The 21,893-nt window shown below is 38.1% G+C and overlaps 1 protein-coding gene across 2 annotated transcripts in view; it reads right to left on the bottom strand.

Moving 5' to 3' along the window:
• Positions 1-21,893, bottom strand: part of DPYD (dihydropyrimidine dehydrogenase) — a 346,955-nt gene that overhangs the window by 161,544 nt on the left and 163,518 nt on the right. For both annotated transcript variants that reach the window (XM_065072591.1, XM_065072592.1), the window contains 2 exons: positions 14,708-14,892; positions 7,258-7,473 (listed from right to left, as the gene is read on the bottom strand). In XM_065072591.1, coding sequence (XP_064928663.1) covers positions 7,258-7,473; positions 14,708-14,892 — 401 coding nt within the window. The remainder of the gene's footprint in view (positions 1-7,257; positions 7,474-14,707; positions 14,893-21,893) is intronic.

Here is a 21,893-nt window from a genome sequence, read left to right as displayed (position 1 = left end):
ATACCATTACAAAGAGAGAGACTTTGTACAGTTGTTAAAACTCTTGCTTTAAAAATGCAGCTCATTATATTCAACATTCAAAGTATTAATCAGCCAAAATAACCAGGTTTCCTAATGGTAAAAACAGATGCGCCTGCAAGAATTTAAGGTGTACATCTACTTGGTGCAGACTTCAACTGTAATAGGAAGGGACTTGGTTCATCAATAACAACCTGGGTAAAGCTCTCAGTTCCAGACTCCTTGGCCTCTCAGCTTTGGCTGTGTTGTTCAAGCTGTGCTACATCTCTCCAGACTGGGATTCCTGCAGGGAGAAGATGTGCCAAGTCCATGCAGATGTGGGGACTGAGGAGAAAGAAAGGTCACAGGCAGTCCTCTCCCAGTCCTCAGACAGCAATTTAGTAGCCATGAGTTATTAGCATTTAAAGAGAGCTTCCAGGTGTTTTTGTACTGGGCCAGGGATGGCCAGTACTAAGTAGAGATGAGTTTTGGTACGTAAGTTGAACATATCAGAGAAATACTTTTTCTTGAGGAAAAAGGAGGAAAATCTGTTTTCCTGCCACTTATTTGGATTCACAGAATGATTTGTTTCTTTTTTGTAGTCAAATAACACACTTTGTATATAAAAAATATTCAAGTAAAAAACAATGTTATGACTACAGCATTTAAATTTTCTATTGTGTTTCCCTATAATAGTCTTTTACTTCCCCTGTAAAACTTTGCTAATTTTATTCAGTGATCTAAAAATGTAAAAACTGGGGAACAATAAAGCTGGTATTTCTTACTAAAATACTTTCAGAGATATGGAACAAAATAAGGTATGTAAAGAACTCATAAGAATATTAAAACCAATATTAATAATAATAATTTTAATATGTAATATGTAATATATAATATTAAGATTAATATATAATATAAATACCATAATTTAACTCACGGAGTTTTGTGTGCTAAAGAATCCTGTAAAATTACCATTTTTCTCTTCAAAAAAGGTAGCTAATAAAAGTTGTCTGATGTTATTTAGTAGAAAAGCAAACAGTCCTTTTTATATTTGACATTAACAATCTGATCATTCCTCTCCCCAAAGAAAGCCCATACAGCTTTCATACAGACCACACAATAAAGAATAGTCATATTTCTGTTTACTGAGATATCAACTGGCATTTCGTTGCAAGTCAATGGTCTATCTTTGCTACAGCATACTAGACCTCAATCTGGCATCGACAAATGTCAAGAGTATAAAAAAAATTAAAATTATAGGATGGAAATCAGAAGCATGTTCTAAATTCCTAAAAAAAATGAAACAAAGTTCACCTAAACATATTTGCTGCAGAAATCAGTACAATATTCAGCTGTCAATCTTGAAAAACAATGAGGGAGCGATGCTGTCAGTAGGACAGGATAATAACATTTCAAGCAGATGTTCAGGCAGGGCTCTAATTCTCACTGAACTCCCTTGGTAAGCATTTAATTTCTTTATCATATGCAAGCTAGGCAAATTGTACTTCATCAAAACTGTATTGTGAAATATTAATATTTTATATTATAGCAAAACTCCATAGAATAACCTTTGTCATATTAAGAACATCAGAATTTCAAATGTCATGGTTCTGCATTTTAATGCATCTTAAATAGCTTTTTGGCTTGGCATCATAAATTATAACTAGTTTAATCTAAATTACTATGCTGTAATATCATACAAAAATATACTTTTTGTAATACCGATTCACTTCTGTGAAATACTAATGTTATGGAAAACAAAGCATCATTGTACCATGATTTTTTTACCACCTTCAATTATGGAGCGAGATGCACACGGTGCAAATGTACAGAGAAAGAATTAGTTAGAGCCTGAATATGTATATTGTAATAACAGAACACAGAAACACAATATTTCCTGGGTAAATCAATTAATTCTCTACCAGCAATGGTTTTAATTTAGAAATGGTTCTGAAAATACATTGTAGAATCTACATCAGTGAATTGTATAAACATATATTATGACTAGAAAGTTTTCTCCACTATGGTTTTGTTCAGATTTAATCTAGTTTTAATTGTAGCTTTGTTTTTAAAATCATCCATGCAACTTGCTCCATATATAATGAATAAAAAATATTAAAGATTAAAAATTAAGTTAGTCTGCATGTTGATTTCTGCCGGTTCTCATAATAAAGGCAACTGTTTCCGCATTATTGAAAGCGACAGCATCACAAATCAATGCGTGTCACAACAGAATAAAGACAGATGTATCTGATTAATCAGAATTAAATTTTAGAAGTGAAGGAAGTATCTAAAAAAAAAAAAATCAAAGCAAACATTTCTGCTGTCCCAGTTGTTTTTTTCTTCTTTCTAAGCAGCCCATACAATGCAGCAAAAGAACAAAGCCTGAATTCAGCTGATAAAACCCCAATTTGTCCTATAAACTTCTCACTGTAGTAGTGGACATGGTATATAGAGATGCAGACACTTCATATAAGCTCTGCATTATTTTGATACTATGTTTACACAAACTTTCTGATTACAGGCTTTAATGCAAATTTTGTGCACTAAATAATGCTCAATAATAAATTCTAAGTAAATAAGTCAGCTCAGTATAACACTTCTACTAAAAAACTCCCACTCACATTTATTTGTTATATTAATGCAGTATCTCTCATTTTGTGGGTAGTTTTCTGTCCATCTCACCTCTAAAAGAGGTTATAATCGGTATTCATTTATTGTGGGCTCTATGACATGCAGCTCTCCCATTTCCTTTCAATACCCTGCCAACAGAATTTACAAATAATATGTTGCAGCAGAGAGTTATCTGAATTAGAAATACTATTTGAACCAACATAGAGGTGAGCTATTGATCCTGCAGTCTAAAAGGGAAGGCATGAATGTTGGAAAAGGTGTGTAAAGGGACATTTTTGTTCTGCTACCATTTGTCTTTCCTAGTGATAGCCCATTTTAAAAGCAGTTATTCTAATTTCTGGAAGAAATTAAATCTACTTGATACTAAAGCAGCTGTGCAAAGATGTTTAATATAGTACATAAAATCCTACAAGTCACTATCCCCCCACCTCAGATACCTACAGACACATGCAGATACAGCACCATATAATTAATATTTGCATTGTGCTGTAATATCCAGTACCTTCTAAAATATTTAAAGTGCAGCATACGTAAAGGTATAAAAACTCTGAAGGAATTTCAGCTATTTCTCATGTTAGCTTTTTTACGTCTCAACAATAGTACAATAGTATACAAGAACAAACTTTTGCTGAATCACTCAGAGTTGAAATCCTCACCCTACAAACAGAAAGTGCTACCCAGGTAGTCAAGAAGGCAATTATGCAGCCAAGTCTGTGGGTGTTTGAAAAGGGAGTGAGCATGGCATCGAACAGCTAGTGCTCTGTTAACTCCCTCCCGGGCAACATGTGGTGCTTTCCAGGTGAGGCCAAGAGAGATGACGGCTGGGAAGACTGGGGGAGCAAATTCTGGATTCTTTGCATTGCACCAACATGCATACAAGAATCTCCAGCTTCTCTTGGGCTGCAGGGATCCCTCACCTGGCATTTCAGAGGAGTGCCAAAGGATGCCCTGGGTTAACAGGGAAGTCACTAGTTTCCCTACCAGTGACTGAACATAGCGGTGAACTCAGCAATCGGCTCTGGAGAAGGAAGTGTTTCTCCTGCTGCCAAGCTCCCCATGGCCACACAGGCAGTTTGCACTTGGCCTTTAACTGCTGCAAACACAAAGGAAGCTCGCAAGTTAAGTCTAACCAGGACAGATACAAAGAGGAGACAAGATGGACGAACACAGAATCACATAAAATCAAGGCTGAAATGGAAGAGCTCCAACTACCAAAAACTGTGTCTAGTGAGCTCCTTTCCTCCCAGAAGCTGCTCCACTCGTGGGAACTGTCTGGGGAGCAGCTCTGTCTCCTCAGATCAGGAAATCTTTGTTCCTGGTCCTGCTACCCCGTTAGCTGTGACTGGCTGGGCAGGACAGCTCAGTCTGAAGTCTATATTTCCACAGGTGCTGCAGCCCAAGAGAGTGTTCTGCTCCCTTCTGAACACTGCACAAGATTTATCTCTACATAATCAGAAGTGAAGTTGAAAACAAAACAAAACAAAACAACAAGTTAGAATATTATGCCAACCCCTATTATTCCAAACTTTCTACCAATTTTTGTTCTAGGGCTAAGTCAACAAGAACAGTCTTTATATAGTACTCATTGTTCATGTAAGAACTGCTGTACCTCATTGAGCTTTTCTTCCCATTTCAAATATTCATTTTTGTAGCATTAATTACCAGGCTACAATTATAAATAAAAGCAATTGTATTTCTGCAGCACCTCGCAGCCAAGCATCTCAAATCATGTCATAAACACTAAGGCTTAGCACCTGTGGAAAGTGCACTACTGGGAAGAATACAATAGCAGAAAAACTAGGTAGTACTCGGGTGGGACACAGTCCCAATGCACACAGCAATACATGATTCAAGAGTTTAGGCATCAGAGAAAGACTACTGCCTCCTACTAAACTTTAGAAGAAAGCTTAGCTAGAAATAATGAAGACTGGACTAGAATTCATCCAAAGCACTTTTCTGAACTTCACCACATTGAAATAAATACTACCTGTAATAATTTGCATCTTATTGCAACAAAAAGATTTTAAAGATTGTGTTTTATAACCACTTAAGACACTTGCTTTTAGCAATCCTCTCACGTGAAAGATCTCCATCCAAGTCACACATCCAGAGCACAACATCCAATGGAACACTTTGCAGTTGCCACTTGAGAAATGACTCAGAGTCTGCTGCTTAGTGGAGTACCAACATCACTTCCTACAACATGCATGTCTTTCCTCCTGAACTCCCACCCAAGCTGGAACTCAGCCAGTGTCTGTTTAGCTCTTGAGATACACAGTAATCAACATGCAGTCTGGCAGGACTGTGAGCATACCAGTGACAAAACTGACAAATATATACATCTCAGTACTTGCTATGAGTTGCCTTTTGCTTAGGCACTGAATAATTACAGCTGACGGTATGTTGTACGCATAAGTCAGTTGTAAACATACTTGAACGACATTTGTGTCCTAAAAAGTGTTTCAATAAGAAACTCTGTGAAATAGATTGGGATCTCAATTGCAATCCAAACGAACACTTACTTCCTTAGGGCTACTTCAGTTGTAAGCCACTCTGACATATTTTACAGTATGCTATAGTAATATAGCACTTTGTCCTTAGACCTTTCTCATATTAGAGGGCCACCCTCTACAGTTGATTCACTTATGGTACTTACCCACGTAGAGGTGGCAGAGTAACAAATCCACCTTTTCTCTTCTGCTAAGGTCTCCATCCATCAGTACACTTTTACATCCAATCTCTGAACCAAGAATAAAAGTCCATTGTTTCCAAATTCATCTCAAAAGCTCTCTTCAGCCCACACTACTGTTTGTCACTGGTTGGCAACACATTACCATTATTCACACTGTTACTCACGCCTATGCCCAAGAATTTACCTTTGATCCTCTTCCTCTCTCCCCAAGTCAAACTCTATCTACAGCTTGGCCCAAATTTTGTTTCTTTTCTCTGCAACACCTTGATCAAAACTGGTTTTTTCTTTCACTGTATGAATGTCTTGCTCATACTTCTTTTGCCATTTTGAATGTAGTGACAGGAAAGCCATCCCAAATGCAATCCTCATGTCAAACAAGCAATTACACTTTAAATCACAGAATCATTTAGGTTGGAAAAAACCTTCAAGATCATCAAGTCCAACCATTAGCTCTCACTGCCAAGGCCACCACTAAACCATGTCCTTAAGAACCTGATCTACACATCTTTTAAACACCTCCAGGGATGGTGACTCCACCACTTCCCTGGGCAGCCTGTTCCAATGCTTTACAACCCTTTCCATGAAAAAATTTTTCCTATATCTGAAAAGAACCTCTCCTGGTGCAATTTGAGGCCATTTCCTCTCATCCTATCATTTATTACCTGTGAGAAGAGACTGACACTCACCTCACTACAATCTCCTTTCAGGTAGTTGTAGAGTGATAAGGTCTCCCCTCAGACTCAGACTCCTTTTCTCCAGGTTAAAAAAGAGCCCCAGTTCCCTCAGCTGCTCCTGATCAGACTTGTGCTCCAGACCCTTCACCAGCTTTGTTGCCCTTCTCTGAACTCTCTCCAGCACCTCAATGTCTTTCCTGGAGTGAGGGGTCCAAAGCTGAACACAGTATTTGAGGTGGGGCCTCACCAGTGCTGAGTACAGCAGAACAATTACAACCCTAGTCCCACTGGCCACACTATTCCTGATACAAGCCAGGATGCTGTTGGCCTTTTTGGCCACCTGGGCACACTGCCGGCTCATGTTCAGCCTCTGTCAAACAACAACCTCAGGTCCTTTTCCACCAGGCACCTTTCCAGTCACTCTTCCTCGAGCCTGTAGCACTGCCTGGGGCTGTTGTGACCCAAGTGCAGGATCCAGCACTTGGCCTTGTTAATCCTCATGCAATTGGCCTCAGCCCAACAATCCAGCTGGTCCAGATCCTTCTGTAGAGCCTTTCTACCCTCCAGCAGATCAACACTCCCACCCAACTTGGTGTTGTCTGGACTTACTGAGGGTGCACTCGATCCCCTCATCCAGATCTACACAAAATACTCTATTTTAGTTGCCACGCTGAGCCACAGCCCTCAAGACTTAATTCTAACTACCTCCTCTTTCACTACATGTTCCTGAATATTTATGTCACTGTACTACAACCCTTCAGCACAACTACTCTTCCTCTAAAGGCTTATTTTATGTTGCCTCCACCTTTCTCTTCCACTACCCACCCAGCCTCAAGCTTACACCCACATCATCACATTGCAACTGCAACTCAATTTCATTGGCTTATCTTGGCAGTCCTTAGCACAGAAATTGCCTTTCATGAGTTGTGTGACAAAGTTGTTACTCATTCCCTTTGCATCCTGATCCCTCATAGAAAACATTTTCACTGCAATATTTTAAAAAAGGACTAGTACCCTTACAAGTTGGTTAATATTAAAAGGTCAGAGAAGAATCTAACAGCAAACAAAACCAGAAATTGTGTCACCTTTACACTGCACTGTTGGAACCTTCCAGGGTAGCTGACCTACACAGTGTACCACACCTTTCCCTGTTATCTTTATGCTACCTAGATTTAATAGTGTCATTCCCAAAAGATTCAGATTTTTCAAATATAAAAAGAAATGGTTACATGCTAAATATACCTTTAAATATTTCCTTACCTTATCCAGGGAGAATGTTTTAGTGACAGCAAAGCCCCATCCAGCTTCAAAAGCTCTTCGAATCATTGAAGAACTAGTAGTAGGGGTTGCACTGGCCAGGCCAAAAGGATTTTGAAACTTCAGTCCAGCCATTTCTACACTGATGTCTACTGAATCGATAGGAGTATAGAAGAGTGGTAGTTCTGGAACAGGAGAAACTGCAACACCATGTAAGGACTGTAAAAAACAAACAAAAATCACATAAATTTTTGTTGATTAATTTTTATATAATTTATTATTAACTCTGATAAGGCAAGAAATAATATATAATAACCCAAAGTTTGAGTATCCTATTATGTGTTCAGACTCGCAAACCAGCAAAACATGCAAATGCTTACATAGGTAACACCTTCTGGCCAAACAGCATTCTTGCTGAAATATTATGCTATGCTAGGAAAAAAATAATAATAATAAGAAGAATAATAATAACTGTTACTTTACATCCTGTACTGCTATCCTGGTTCAGTCCAAAGGTTTATTCAGCTACTCTGAACAGCCAGTTCTTTTCCCTACTGCAGCCAGCAGCAGTGAGATTGAAAAAACAAAAACAAACTAGGGTAAGCACAGACAGACCCTTTCTAGTTTTCTTTGCAGGTGCCAGTCTATAAAATGTGCTGGGACTTGTGAAAAATGAGGGAAGTAATACATGTTCAGGATCACTTAGCCCTAACTCAATATATTATATTTTGAACTCCTGCACCTTTTTTCCCCACTTTTAAAGATTTTACCTAATCTATGAATTCAGATACATATCAATATATGCGAATTAGCACTGCTTTAATATTTAATTGTATTAATACTTTAAAAGTGACAAAAATTAGACTCTGATTTGGGATCAAAGAACATCATCCACTCTGTCTCTGCAACACACCACAGTCACTTTTGTTTTCACTTTAAAGACAGCATTTTCTCTGGAGAGTCGGTAAAAAGCTTTCAATGTAAATGTTGCATCAAATACTGTAAAAATTATATAGAGAAAATCTTTTTTCATGTATGGATACTGAACAGAATCCTAATCAGGCTGTGGTAGGCAAAATTAAAATCTTTGCTCACTCAAATGGTTGACTCAGTAAAATCACAAAGAAATAAAGCAGGAATTTCTAACACAGAGAAGCCCTACACAGTCTGTGTTCTTAAGTCCCAGCATAAGATCACAGTAGTGCCTTCTATCTTTACAATGAAGATTTCTTCAGCAGGACCGAAAGAACCTCTACCAGAGGCGTGGGGAATATTTTCTGTAACAGATTAAAAACCTCAGCCACTTACAAATTGCTACCTTTCAGATTATTTTTTTTAAAGGAGTTTGTCCCGTTTTTACCTGTGAAAACTAATAAGCATGGATGGTATGAGGGTTTTTTGTTTTAGTGCCTTTTGTTTCCTAGGCTGGTTCAAAACCTAGTAGTTCACATCCGTCTAGGGTTTTTTTTTGACTACCTAGACTCATGTCTCAGATTCTGATCCCAGAGCTTCTATTCCTGGGACAGAAAGCACACCTTTTGAGGCCAATTTTTCTGATGGCTTGAAAGCACTGAAAGTAGTTGAATTGTCCTACCCCAAATGATGCAAACCTGAATGCATCCCTAATAGTGGACATTTTGAGAAAGGTTAATTTTTAAAGATCCCTAAAGCCTGGGACCAAACTCCCTTCCATATCACGACCTCTCCCAGCTGGCAGCTGATGCAGCCACACTTCATAAGAAGCCAAACATCCCCATTTCCCCCCTCCCAAGTGCCCACTACTGCCTCCACATCACACTCCACAGGGCTGTTTTCCTACACCAGGAGAATCTCAGTCCTTAGAAGACCAACAGCCTGGCACTCTACATCTCAAAAGTTTTTGTTAACTGATAAACCAAAGAAAAAGCAAAGGAAAAAAAAAAAATATTGTCTTATTTTGGGTTTGATTTCATCCTTTTAAATTGTTTTAGTCTTTCTTAACTAAAATTTCAACTGCAATGAAATGTTGTTTGCAATGCAAAAGCAGAACTTCCTGGATTATACAGTTGAAATTAAAGCATTTTTAAAAGGTTAGTACCTTTTGTCTCCTACGTATTTGGAAATGGGGAAATCTGCTGAAATCAATACTGATACACTGAACTCTTACATTGAACTCTTTGATTTTGATTCTGCAAAAGTCACAGCAAAGAAACACTTATGTTTTTGGCCAATTCCACTCGATGTGCACATGTGAGTAATAAACCTAATTTTCAGTCTTGAAAGCAGCTATTTGTTAATTAATTTGCTATGCAGAATTATTAAAATGTTCTCTGTGAATACATTTCAGCCTGTGCATTGCTCACAAACTATTCATTGCCTTTATAACTGTAAATATTGACTGCTATAGAGAGATAGATTAAGTGCTTAATATGCACTTAATATGTATTTTGTTTTGTTTCCCAAGCAGGACGATTAAATCTCTAAAATTTGCTCTCAGCTAAAATGAGTGTTGCTTGACAGTAACTCCTAACTAGAGACCCCAAAGGGGCTTTCTGTATAAAACAGAAAATAAATATTCAAGATAAAAAAAACTAAAATCCACCAGAGCAGTGAAAAACTTTTGAACCACATGGCTGAATACACCCATGCAAAAATAGGTCTTGCCTTCTGCATGCCAACATGCAACATGGCCATAAGTCACTTCCCAAACCATATGCAAAGAAGCCTATTCCTTTTGCCAAACTTCCCTCACAAAAAGCAAAACCACAAACAATTCCACCCAGATGCACTCAAGCACCACAAGATGTGCCTAATGATGAGGTGACCCAGGTGGAGATGGCAGAGGGAGGATTAAAAAAGGTTTCAATGGAATAAACCAGGTCTTTAAACAGGGCAGGATGCAGCTGAAGGTTCAGTAGTTAGTGGCTATACATCCTCCCAGCTTTATCTCCCTCCTTCCTATCACTTTCATTTTTGCTCTGTTTTTTGCTGTTTTTTTTCTTTTCAGCCCAACACTTATAAAATATAACAACACATTAGAGCTTAGTAAATTTATTTATCTACAAAGCAAAACTTTGGGCAAACTAAAATGTTTTATAGCTTCCTGAAAGTAAAATCATCTTTATAATGAAGGATTTCCCTGACATTGCACAAACAAATTGGAAAAGAAAACCTGCAGGCAAGGGTTTATTTATCATAACTCTTCCCTTGATTTTTAAAAATAGAGGACAAAATGTGTGGCTCATTCTTCCTCAAATTTGATGCCAACCAGCTGAGCTAACAATATTGCAGGTACTTATTGTTCCAGTCACAGTAATTTTCTGGATAGTGGAACAGGGTGGTGACAAGGCCCCAGTAGGTTGCCTGCAGTGGCCATGCCTTACTCTAACCAGGATATGCCCCGAGGCAAAAGCAGCAGAGTCTGTAGTGCAGGGCTGGGAGACAGGAACTCGGCTTTAGACCTAATACAATTTGTGACATTCGTTTTCTTTAGATGGAGAAAATTCTTAACCACAGTGATATGGTCTAACTCCATTTTCAGGCCTTTAATAAAGATAGACTGTGAAAGTGAGTAGCTGTATTAGTGTTATTTTTCACAGAGAACCTTCTCTACAAATCCTACTGCCTGGAAGAGTTTTTCTGAATAATTTCATCTCACTCCTGCTTTCTCTATTTTTAAGTCTCATCTTAAAACATTTCTTTTCTTCCTTGCATTTGCTTCTTCTATCCTCTCTCTGATTATCCATTATTTAAATTTGTTAAATAAATTTCAACTTTGTTAAATATGCCTATGTTATTTCATACAATCTCAGAATGGTTGTGGTTAGAAGAGATGCCTGGGGACCATCTAGTCCAATGTCCTTGCTCAAAGCAGGGTCAGCTTGAGCAGGTTTCTTGTACTTGCATTTAGTCCACCCTTTTGCAAATGGTGCTCTGTTATTTATCTCCATGCTAGAGTTTCATATGTTGTTCTAGCTAAACAAAGCGACACTCGATTTTTCCTTCAGTTAATTCTGAAAAGCAGCAGACAACATAACTAACAGCTTCAAAGACAAGCTTCCTGGGAACCACCCATCTCTGGTATTGATTATGAAATAATGTACATTCATGCATGCTCGAGGGATAGATGAGAATGGTCAAACCTTCATAAAATAATCAACAACTATACTCCTCAGATACAAAGCCCATATATTTTTTGACAGCATAGATAAAGAAAAAATAGCAAATATACAACACTGGCTCAAAATAACACAGGGATGTGCTCAAAATTCATATTGAATAGCATCTTAGTGAAGTGCAGTTTATTCTTTAAGTGTATCATGTACCTTTCAGTCTAGGAAAAATATAAAAGAAACAGCCCACACTGGGGAGATTACAGTAAAGAAAAACATAGATTTAAATAAAAGAAAACTTCTTGTGAACCAGAGAGGAAAAGTTACTTTTTGAGAGGGATTTTAGAAAGAAGAAGGTGGCACTTTGACTGCCACATATGGGAAAATGCTCCACAGGTAAGTGTACGAATAGAGCAGGAGTGAAGCATTAAGGCTGGTGCAGTGGTCCAGAAAGCAAATACTGGAAGAGTTACGATGTAAAAGCTGTGTTTGCTCTCAAGGCAGGCATAGAAAATTAGAAGTTAGTCCTGCAATAATTGTGATTTACCCTGAATCTAACGATTATACTATTAAATCCCATTCACTGATGAAGAAGAAATGAAGGGTAACTGAGGCATAGAAGAGAACAGCAGCCTATATTGCTTCTACACAGTAAGAAGTCACTGTTGGACAAAAGTGAGGGCCATTACAATTCCCAGACTAAATAATTCACCAAGATTATTTTACAGAAATTTTTACTTCGTTCATGGAATAACAAAAATGGTTGAATCTTGGAAAAATGTTGTGAGTAGCAGATAGTTACATGAATTGGGCTGATTTCATTTGGATCTCTAATAACTTGCAAAGAATGATTCTAAGACTGACTGTGTTTTCTGACAGGTTCTACTACAACTATCCTTAGTTAGGCTTTGACTGGTCATGTTTATAGAAACTAACCTGACACAGCTGCAGGCAACAATTCCTGAGATGAACCTATGCTTCATATAGTGGGAGGAATATGTGAAGAGGCAGGAGATATTTAGGCAACTAATGATGGAAAGTTTCCAGATAAGAGCAGCCAAGAAGCTTCTGTAAATAACTCCCAGTTTTGAGCATAAGGCATTTTTGCTGGCAAGTCCTTGAGTCTGGATCTCATGCTTCATGTCACCATGTGCCGGAGCTTGCAATGGTTGGGGTTTCAGGGCATATATCAGACCCATCTGTTTGCTTTGCCTTTTGCCTGGAGTAGGCTGGGACACAGTCAGCGGGCAGTTCAAACAGTGCGTTCTGCAAGTAGTCAGGATGGTGGTTTTCAGTTTCAGTCTTTGACATGGTCTTGAGTTGGCTGAAATATCTTATGGAAAAGCTTTATTTTTCTAAAGGCTGACCACATTATTTGTAGATCCTGGTGCTGAGATAGATGGCAATTTTGGAAATGGCTACCTATTCCTGTAACTAAAATGCAAACGGATAGATAGTATGAATGTATTTATTTAAAATTTAACGTGGCATTCAGGCAATCAGATCAGAGAAAAGGTTGCTTGCTTCAGAATCTCACAGTAGAGAAAAACTAAGGAAGTGTGTAGGTGTATTTTTATATTTTATATTGGAATTTCCCTGAATACAAGGCTGTTAATTGAACATGCACACACACATTTGCACAAAGGCATGCACATACCTACCCTTATAAACATTAGGTTTACAATCCTGCTCTAGACAACTTCTTTAAAAAAAAAAAAACAGCTCTTCTCCAGTCACTAAAATTTGTACCAGGTCCAAACACTGGTGAAGTAAATTGCCAAATTACAGCACTCTGCACCACAGCAACCAGATTTTACAGGGACTGCACATCCAAATAAATGCCCCTGGGCAACCCATTCATCTAACAGCTGGAAAGGTGACACATGACATTTGGAAACTTTCCTGTGAAGATTGCTGTAAGGCTTTCCCATTAGCTTCCTGGTGAGACTGTAAGGTCGAATAAGCTGCCTTACAACCTGCAAAGGGTAACGGAAATGCTCTAATATCACAAGCCTGCTTGATTCAAAATTCTGACTCTCAAGCTATGACTACTCAGATTTTTTCCGAACTATTCAATACATTCCAGAGGGGAAAAAATCCCACAAGATTTGAGAAGGAAGCAACATGGTTAAGGAGGGGTTTTAACTGATGCATGTATTTTTAGAGGCTAAAGAAGAAAGGGACAAAAAGAAGGAGATAACCCCATCCTCCCCTATCACAGTTACCCAGATTCACTGTGCACTGAGAAATTAAGGAAACAGGTCAGAGATTAAAGATGTTTCATACACAGCATTTTCATAGGGTCTAAGAAGGCAGGACACAAACAGTGCTATAGAACAAGTGAGAAAGAATATGCACAGATACTAACAACAAGCTTTCAGTTGAAGTATTTTTAGGAAGTGAAATCAGACCCCAACAGCAAGAAATTGCACAAACATGCAATCAGAGAGGCTTTGAGCAGATGGATGGGGGAGAAAGACATTGAGCTGTTACAGTCCCAACTTCAGTTGTTCAAATCTCTTTTTGAGGGAGAATGAATCATGCATCGTGTTTCTAAAAAGTTCCTTGCACTATGAACACACTCTTTGTCAGCTGGTTCTCCACACACAGGCTGTGTCTCCAGACTCTGAAGGTTTCTCTGCAGCTCCTCTAGACTTTGTGCTCTTTCTTTTACTAGAACAATTAGGGCAGAGGTGCTCCGTCAGCAACACACAAGGAGCACTGAAAGGGAACATACAGTTACCAGGTTTTTCAAGCCTGTACCCCTTAAACTCATGTTTCTCAGTTAAATTCTCCTTTGCATTGTTTTCCTCTGTGCATTCTTGTGTCAAGTTCATCAGTCTCATCAGAGCAAACTTTCATTCCAGTGTAGATCATCTGAGTGGTCTGTAAACTATTAGTACACTTTCACTCTGAAAATACTGAATTGTCTTCCCCAGGTTAACACTGGCAGTATTTCACTTTTACTTTATGCACTATTGAGAGATTTTGCTTTTTAATTCTGATGGACTCACTTCTTTTCCCCAATTACCAAGTTAGGACTTCTGCTTGTACTGTGTATTGTGCAGGAAGGTTTGCTACCCTTGAGTGGAATTCAGAGTTGGGGCCAAGAACATGTTGCTTGGATTTTAGTGTTAAGATAATGTAAAAGCAAGCTGGGTTCAGCTACCCAAACTCAAGTATGTGATGCAAGCTGAATTAATCTATCATGTTCAAATCACCAGATATTTTAGGTATTAGTTCCTCAAAACTTGTATTTTTATTCCTAAACACAATGGAGTTGTTTTAACAATCACAATAAAAGTATCAATTAACAAAAGCACATAAAAATGGGAAACAGAAAAATACTTTAAAAGAATTACCTGTATGTATCTGTGCATGTACCAGGAAGCTTGTTTTCCATCATTTACTGATTCCACTGTAGTGTTAGCAAGACCACCAATGTCACCCCCTGCAAACACCCAGGGTTCACTTGTTTGCATAGTTTCTGGATCTACTTCAGGAAGACCCCATCTGTTAAACTTGACAGGTGCCATGGCCTCTCTGACTGTAATTAAAGTGAATAACAAGTATGTTAACAGAAGAAACAAAAAACTGTTGCTAAAATCTGTCAAGTATACATTGATAACAATTAGAAAAGCAGTTCCAAGCCCTAGTTCTTTCATTTACCTAAACACAAACTTACAGCAGAAATGAAAAGTCCTTTTATATACACTAATGTTTTCGTTGAGCTAGTGGAGGTATGTAATTCCTGACAGGATTCAGAAAAACAACTTGCATTCTATAGAACAGCAGTTTGTTAGTACCAGAAAAGTAACCAGTTCCTGAGTGCCTGCAACGCCAGACTTGTGTGTGAGATAAATGGACACAAGCATCACAAGAAGTGACTGACTTGATGTAGGCTCAAGGAATAATTAGTGCTAACGTCCTCCTGGCCACTCCCTGAGAACACACTGCAATGTTTCACAATTCCATTCTTACTGGCATTATTCATCTCTCAGGGAAAAAGTCCAGCACTTCTAAAAAACCTATTAATGAACAATACTAACAAAGGAAAAATAAATTTTCTCCCTTTCCCTCCACCTATAGTTTTGTACCACACTTACCATATCAATGGGCTTTTCTCCTGAATAACCTACCATATACTCTCCCATGCAACGTAATATACAGAATATGATTTTTGAGGTTTAAAACAAAAAAATAATGTTCATTATACAATTTTTAGAAATTCATCTAGATCACCAGAATTTACTTCCCACTTTTATTAACCCTCACAACAGACATAATACTGTGCTACTTTTTGACAGATCGTTAATAAACCTGACTGAAAACTTTCAGATGGAACATCTTCCAACTAGGAAATGTTATGCTATCAAAGCTCTGGCTTTGATGAAGTATGTTGGTTTTAAATAAATTTAATTCTGAAAAAGATATATGTCAATAAAGTCAAATCCATCCTGATGTAATATTTAAATTCAGAACATCCTGAAAGTAAGGCTCACTTCAAAATTTGTTACATATATTAAAAATAAAACTATAAAAGCACAATAAAAATTAAATGCTTACATGAGGATAATGTCTCTTGTATCTTTTCAAATGAAATTCCCAATGTTTTCTTTTTAGAGCACACATTAAGATATCTTAATTTTTTCATGTTAGTAAACTACATAGATATGCATTCTGCACATTAACTATTTTTGTCGTTAAAAATAATGTAATGTGAAAATTTTTAAAAAAACAGGTTTTATATTGCATGGAATTATACAAATGGTATTAATTACACATAAATGCTCAGAAAAAATAATCTTACTCTATGCTAACATAATTGTATTATGAATTTTAAATTGTTTTATTATAATCAAAGACACTTCAAAGTAGCTTCATGAAAAAAATATCACTTTTTCAATAAATATTTTTAGCAGATGTTGATGGGGTATATTAAAATAAGGGGTTTAACATAGCTTTGTCTATAGGAACTCCAGATTTTGCAATAGAAATGCAGCTTAAAATTGCAGTGTCCCTCAGGGACATACCACTAGCAGATGCAGATTGCCAAGGTCAATTAAACTGATGTAGTTGTGCTGTCATATATGTAAAAGAGAAACCTGCCAGTTTAAGTCAAGAATATTTCTCCAATAGTAGGGCAAAGTCACTGTATTGCCCCAGCGCACGCCTGAGTTTACAGCAAGCTTCAAATGCATCTTTCTTGCACAATATGATGATGGAATTTTCTTCCAGGCTCTGTATCTCCTTTCACCTCCAAATCATATATTAGAAGCGTCGCTCAAAGTGGGGGTTGTGTATAATCCAAGGTGAAATAATAAAATAGGAAGCAAGGCACAAACATTGTCACCTACTTGTCCCACCTACACTCTCTTCCTCACCCTTGGCATACATAAATATCCACAGGACTCACATCCAAAGCATTTTTTTGCAACTGGTTCAGAAACCAGAATCACAGAAGAGAGTTTTACTGTAGCAGGTTTTCATACCAGAAGTATTTAATCTCTCCTCAAGACCCATTGCTTGCATAATCCCACCCCCCCACATATACTTGTGACTTATCTTGGCAAAAATAATATTTGTATAGTAACAGAATCCTTTAAAAATATTTAAACTACTGAAAGATCACACCAAACACAACGTTCAGGTTGAGTCAGTTTTCAGTCTGGAAAATGAAAGCTGTGGTTGGTTTGTTTGTTTGTTTGGGTTTGCAGTGTTTTTTGTTTGTTTTGGTTTGATTTGGTTGGTTGGTTGTTTTTAAGGAAAGTGCTGATACTGGCCAATAGCAGTTTTATTAAGAATGCTTCAGTAATATTTATAAATCAATACATTAACTTTCTCTTTATGTCTCAGACTGTCTGCACTTCAAGAAAGCTTTTGATCATGTTATATTTGTCATATATAGGAAAACTTATCGCATGCAGTGGTACCATCTCAGCATGTCGTCTAGACAGTTCTCACAAACTAAACACATACAGGCTTGTAAAAACATGTTTGGAAAAAAAAACAGAGGAAAACTTGGTGTTGCAGGATTTGGTATCAGGGATTTAAGAGATGACTTTTTTTCTCAGAGACAGGACTGAACCACAGTAAAGGTGTTAAAGAGCAACATGCTATTGGAGATGTAGTTTTTCAGGCAAAGTGATATAAAACTGGAAGTTCTGACTACTTATTTCATTTCATCTTGTGGAAAAATAAGGTATTACCTCTGTTATCCTTGATCTATTACATTTCTCAAATCTATCTTTGGATTGTTTCCTACTAAAATAGCTGTCTGGACACAATTATACCAACAGCTCTTTGAGTGCAACGAGTGCCCAACAGACCTTCACCTGAAATACCTCCCTAGAGACTGGGGATTTGTCTGTCTGATCAGTATTTTTAAAATTGGGAAAGGGAAAGAACATTTCCCCGGTGGCAAGTCTGACATGGTATCCAGCAGCTATTTCCTTCTGTCATTTTTGTAATCTCCAATATTCAGGTTAAGTAAAAATAAGGGCACGATTTTAAAACATCCTATGTAAGAGTTCCTAATGTCCTCATAATTTGGATCTTGTGCAACTGTGAGGCTGCAGGGAACCCCTCACAGGCCATCTGTGGAATGACAGGGAGAACTTTGGTGTGCACAAAGTCCCTTCCCTGCCCCTGCAAGGGGCGTGGGAGACCCTAAGAGCCAAACCTGAGCTTGAAAGGAGGTGACTCCAACTATCTGGTCTCCGAATTGCTGTTTTGACACTGAACAATAAGCAAACTAGACACCTAATATTTTTGTTGGTACATCATTTGGGACAGAGTTAAAGAGTGCATTTTAAATCCCTGCACCTTTTAAAGTTTAAAACTAACATAGCTTTTTCTCTCAACAACTGAAAGTACAATACTGTGTCTGTGCTGCCTTCTCCATATCCTAGTGAGATATTACATATAATTTGAAAAGATCCTTCTGGATGAAAGAAAAGATACAACTGAATTATTCTGATGCTATCAAGTGATGCTAACACAAATAACACCAAACAAAAGGACAGTTCTGAATATATATTCCAAATTTGCTACATCCACAGAGCAAACAAACACAAATGGAAAAGCAGCAGCAAATTATAGCACTTGCAAAAACAATATTAAAATATAAGTGAATACAGAAAAAATATTTTAATTAACAAAACAAATCAAATGGAAAAGATTCCTCAAATAAAGCTTTAAAAGTGAGTCTGCCTGTGTTTGACTGCCATGACTAATTATGTATCCATGTAATGTGTGTTCAATTTGGGCTTATTTAAATAGCAGAAATGCTCATTAGCTGCAGTATATCTGTGAAGCTTCAATAAACAGTTTAATGGTTTTTATGTTTAACCAATTTCATAAGTTCCTGTAATTTTAGCTTTAGTAGCTCATTAATGTTATTTTTGATATCCATCTTAGGGACTTCCTTTACAGTGAATAGTAGGATTACTTGAGAAAAATACAAATATGCTGTGACCTTCTTAATCTCAAATATAAAACTACAGCTCTCACATGCACCAACAGACTGCTTAACTGCTGATACTGCCCAGTCTAAATGCCCAGCAAATAAAGAAAGGCACAATCGTACTTCCCACAGCCTCTGGCCCACTATTACAGTATTACAGTATCACAGTATGTTTGGGATTGGAAGGGACCTCAAAAGATCATCTAGGCCAATCCCCCTGCTGGAGCAGGAACGCCTAAGTGAGGTCACACAGGAACATGTCCAGGCGGGTTTTGAATGTCTCCAGAGAAGGAGACCCCACAACCTCCCTGGGCAGCCTGTTCCAGTGTTCTGTCACCCTCACTGAGAAGAAGTTTTTTCTCAAATTTAAGTGGAACCTCTTGTGTTCCAGCTTGATGCCATTACCCCTTGTCCTATCATTGTTTGCCACCGAGAAGAGCCTGGCTCCATTCTCATGGCATTCATCCTTTATATATTAATAAACATTAATAAGGTCACCCCTCAGTCTCCTCTTCCCCAAACTAGAGACCCAGCTCTCTCAGCCTTTTCTTCATAAGGGAGGTGCCCCACTCCCTTAATCATCTTCGTCGCCCTACACTGGACCCTCTCCAGCAGTTCCCTGTCCTTCTGGAACTGAGGGGCCCAGAACTGGACACAATATTCCAGATGTGGTTTTCACCAGGGTGGAGTAGAGGGGAAGGAGGACCTCTCTCGATCTACTGACCACCCCCCCTTGTAATACACCCCAGGATGCCATTGGCCTTCCTGGCCACAATGGCACAGTGCTGGCTCATGGTCATTATACTGAACCAGGATTAGAAATGGTTTGACTGGATAAAGCTGGGTCCAGGTATGCCAAGAGAGGCTCCTGGGGCAAGCTGGTACTAACTTTGTTTTTTGCCTGTCACCAGCAAACCAATGGGTACTAATGCCCGTTGGATGAAAGGGCAGAATTCCTGCTGTGACAAGGCTGTAGAAGTCATCATGAAGTCACTTTTGGATATTGGAAATTAGTAATAATTTCAAACTGCTGCACTCAAACTCATTCACTAAACCTACATGTGGAGAAAAATCCTATTCCAAATGACTCAGCAGGAAAACTCCTACCTATTTCACCAGGGATCTTCTGAATCTATATAAATGTCAGTTTTATATAACAAATTTTGAAGAAGTCTGGTGACAAAGTCAATTCTGTATGTGCGAGGCAGATGCTGCGCTACTAGAGAGACACCAGGTCAGGCCCATGGGCATCCCTAGCTGGGGCATCGCAGCCACCTCTGCCTCCCTCCCACTGCTTCACGAGCTACCGAGGGCTCCAGCGCTCGCGGCTTAAGGTACCTCACAGGCTGCAGGAAGAAACTCCCGCTCCCTGCAGGTTCGCTGGCTTCCGTACCAGCTGAAGGTCTGTATTTGTACAAATGAAAACTAAAATCTTTTTCACTGGTGAGCTCAGAGCTCTGCAAGCTTTGTCCCGTTTTTCCCTAGAAAATGTTTCTCAATCTAGAGAAATAAATAAGTAGGAGTGGGTTAAATAATAAAATTGCAAACCACTGGGGCGAATTTCTCTTTGCTGTATGTTGAACTACACTGGGGGGGCGGCAGTTCTACTCCAGTAAGCCTTCTGGGCTTTGCTGCTGCAGTTTCCAAGCAAGATAACAGTTGTACTAAAAGTAAGAGCAAAATACCTGGAAGTTGTGACTGATTCCCAGAAATGTGAAATAAAATTTTGCCCTTCAGTTGCCACGCAATAGTTAGCTACTACCAAAAATGTAGTAAAACATATTTTTGCTCACAAATAGCCTAGTATTTCTGAGTTTTTTTGCAGAGGCAGTATTTGGAGTTTGCTTTAATATTTTTCCATTCCCCTTTTTTGTCTCCCCAGGAAAATAAAATAGACATTATCATGCCAAGATTCAGTGTTCTGGAAAATGGAAATACATCCTCTCTACTGCTGCCTGCTAAACAAAGTGTTTAAATAAACTTATGCTGCCAGTTCTCTATCCTGCCTTAGTCCCATGTCCTGCTCTGCATGTCATGGTGTGTTTCAAACAAGTGAACTGTTTTCCATAATATCTCCATGGTTCTCCTCAGAAATTCAGGAAAAATAAACCAGAACAAGGACATTTGTTCCATTGCAGAATTTTGCAGTCCAAAAATATTGTTGCCTTTTGCTTACCAGAACAAAATAGATAAGAAAACAGTTATTCAAAGTTTAGACTTGATAAAACAACTAGACTGGTGTTAAGTATGATGTTGAGGTTGTAAGCAGTGCTAGGGAGTACACAGAATTACATTTGTATATATTGAGTAGCTGCAATTTGGAATGGTGACAGAGATTTCAATAATTTACTAACATGTTACAGACCTCCAAAATAAGAAACCAAGCAAAAGAACAGAAACATGAGGAAATGCACAAAATCCTGACACAGCTGTTTGTTTATGTGGGTCAGTTATGATGGCTTGAAGGCTTTGGTAAGCTATGCAATAAAAAAAAGCAATTGTACTTTATTTTTTTTACTGGTTTCAGTAAAGTGGTAATGCTCTTCAAATAATCTAGAAGGCAACTCTCCCATTTTGGCTACTAGCAACTTCCCAAGCATACAATGGACTTAGGAGTCCATTTTTAAAAAATTTATGATGCATTTATATATTTTTCAATAGAAGAATGAATACTACTAGAACTGTTGCTAAAAGATACAATCAAGATTTTAACAAAACAAAAAAGTCTAAATACCTGCTGTGGGCACAGGGAATCTCAGTTGCAAATTTAATAGCTACTGTGTAAAAATAAGAAACAGGGAGAATAATAGACTAGAAAAAAGCTTTCTAACCTATGAGCTATTTCTGCTTAGAGGAACAGTCACCCATGTGCTTATATCTTGTTAAACAAAACTTTAGAATATGAACATCAGGGCTGCCCTGAACAATTTGCTGAACTGGAGCTAAATCTGATTTTAACCCCTCTGGTTTTCATAGTATTTTATTTATTCTTACATTGGTAGCATCAACATTTAACAACATTAATAACATATAGGACATATCCTGCTAGCTTAGCCCATACCAATACTCTATTTGCAGTTCCC

This window comes from Columba livia, chromosome 8 (genome assembly GCF_036013475.1).
Source record: "Columba livia isolate bColLiv1 breed racing homer chromosome 8, bColLiv1.pat.W.v2, whole genome shotgun sequence".
Classification (NCBI taxonomy): Eukaryota; Metazoa; Chordata; class Aves; order Columbiformes; family Columbidae; genus Columba; species Columba livia.
The sequence above is the reverse complement of the archived record's forward strand: the minus strand, read 5'-3'. Positions and strand labels throughout refer to the sequence as shown.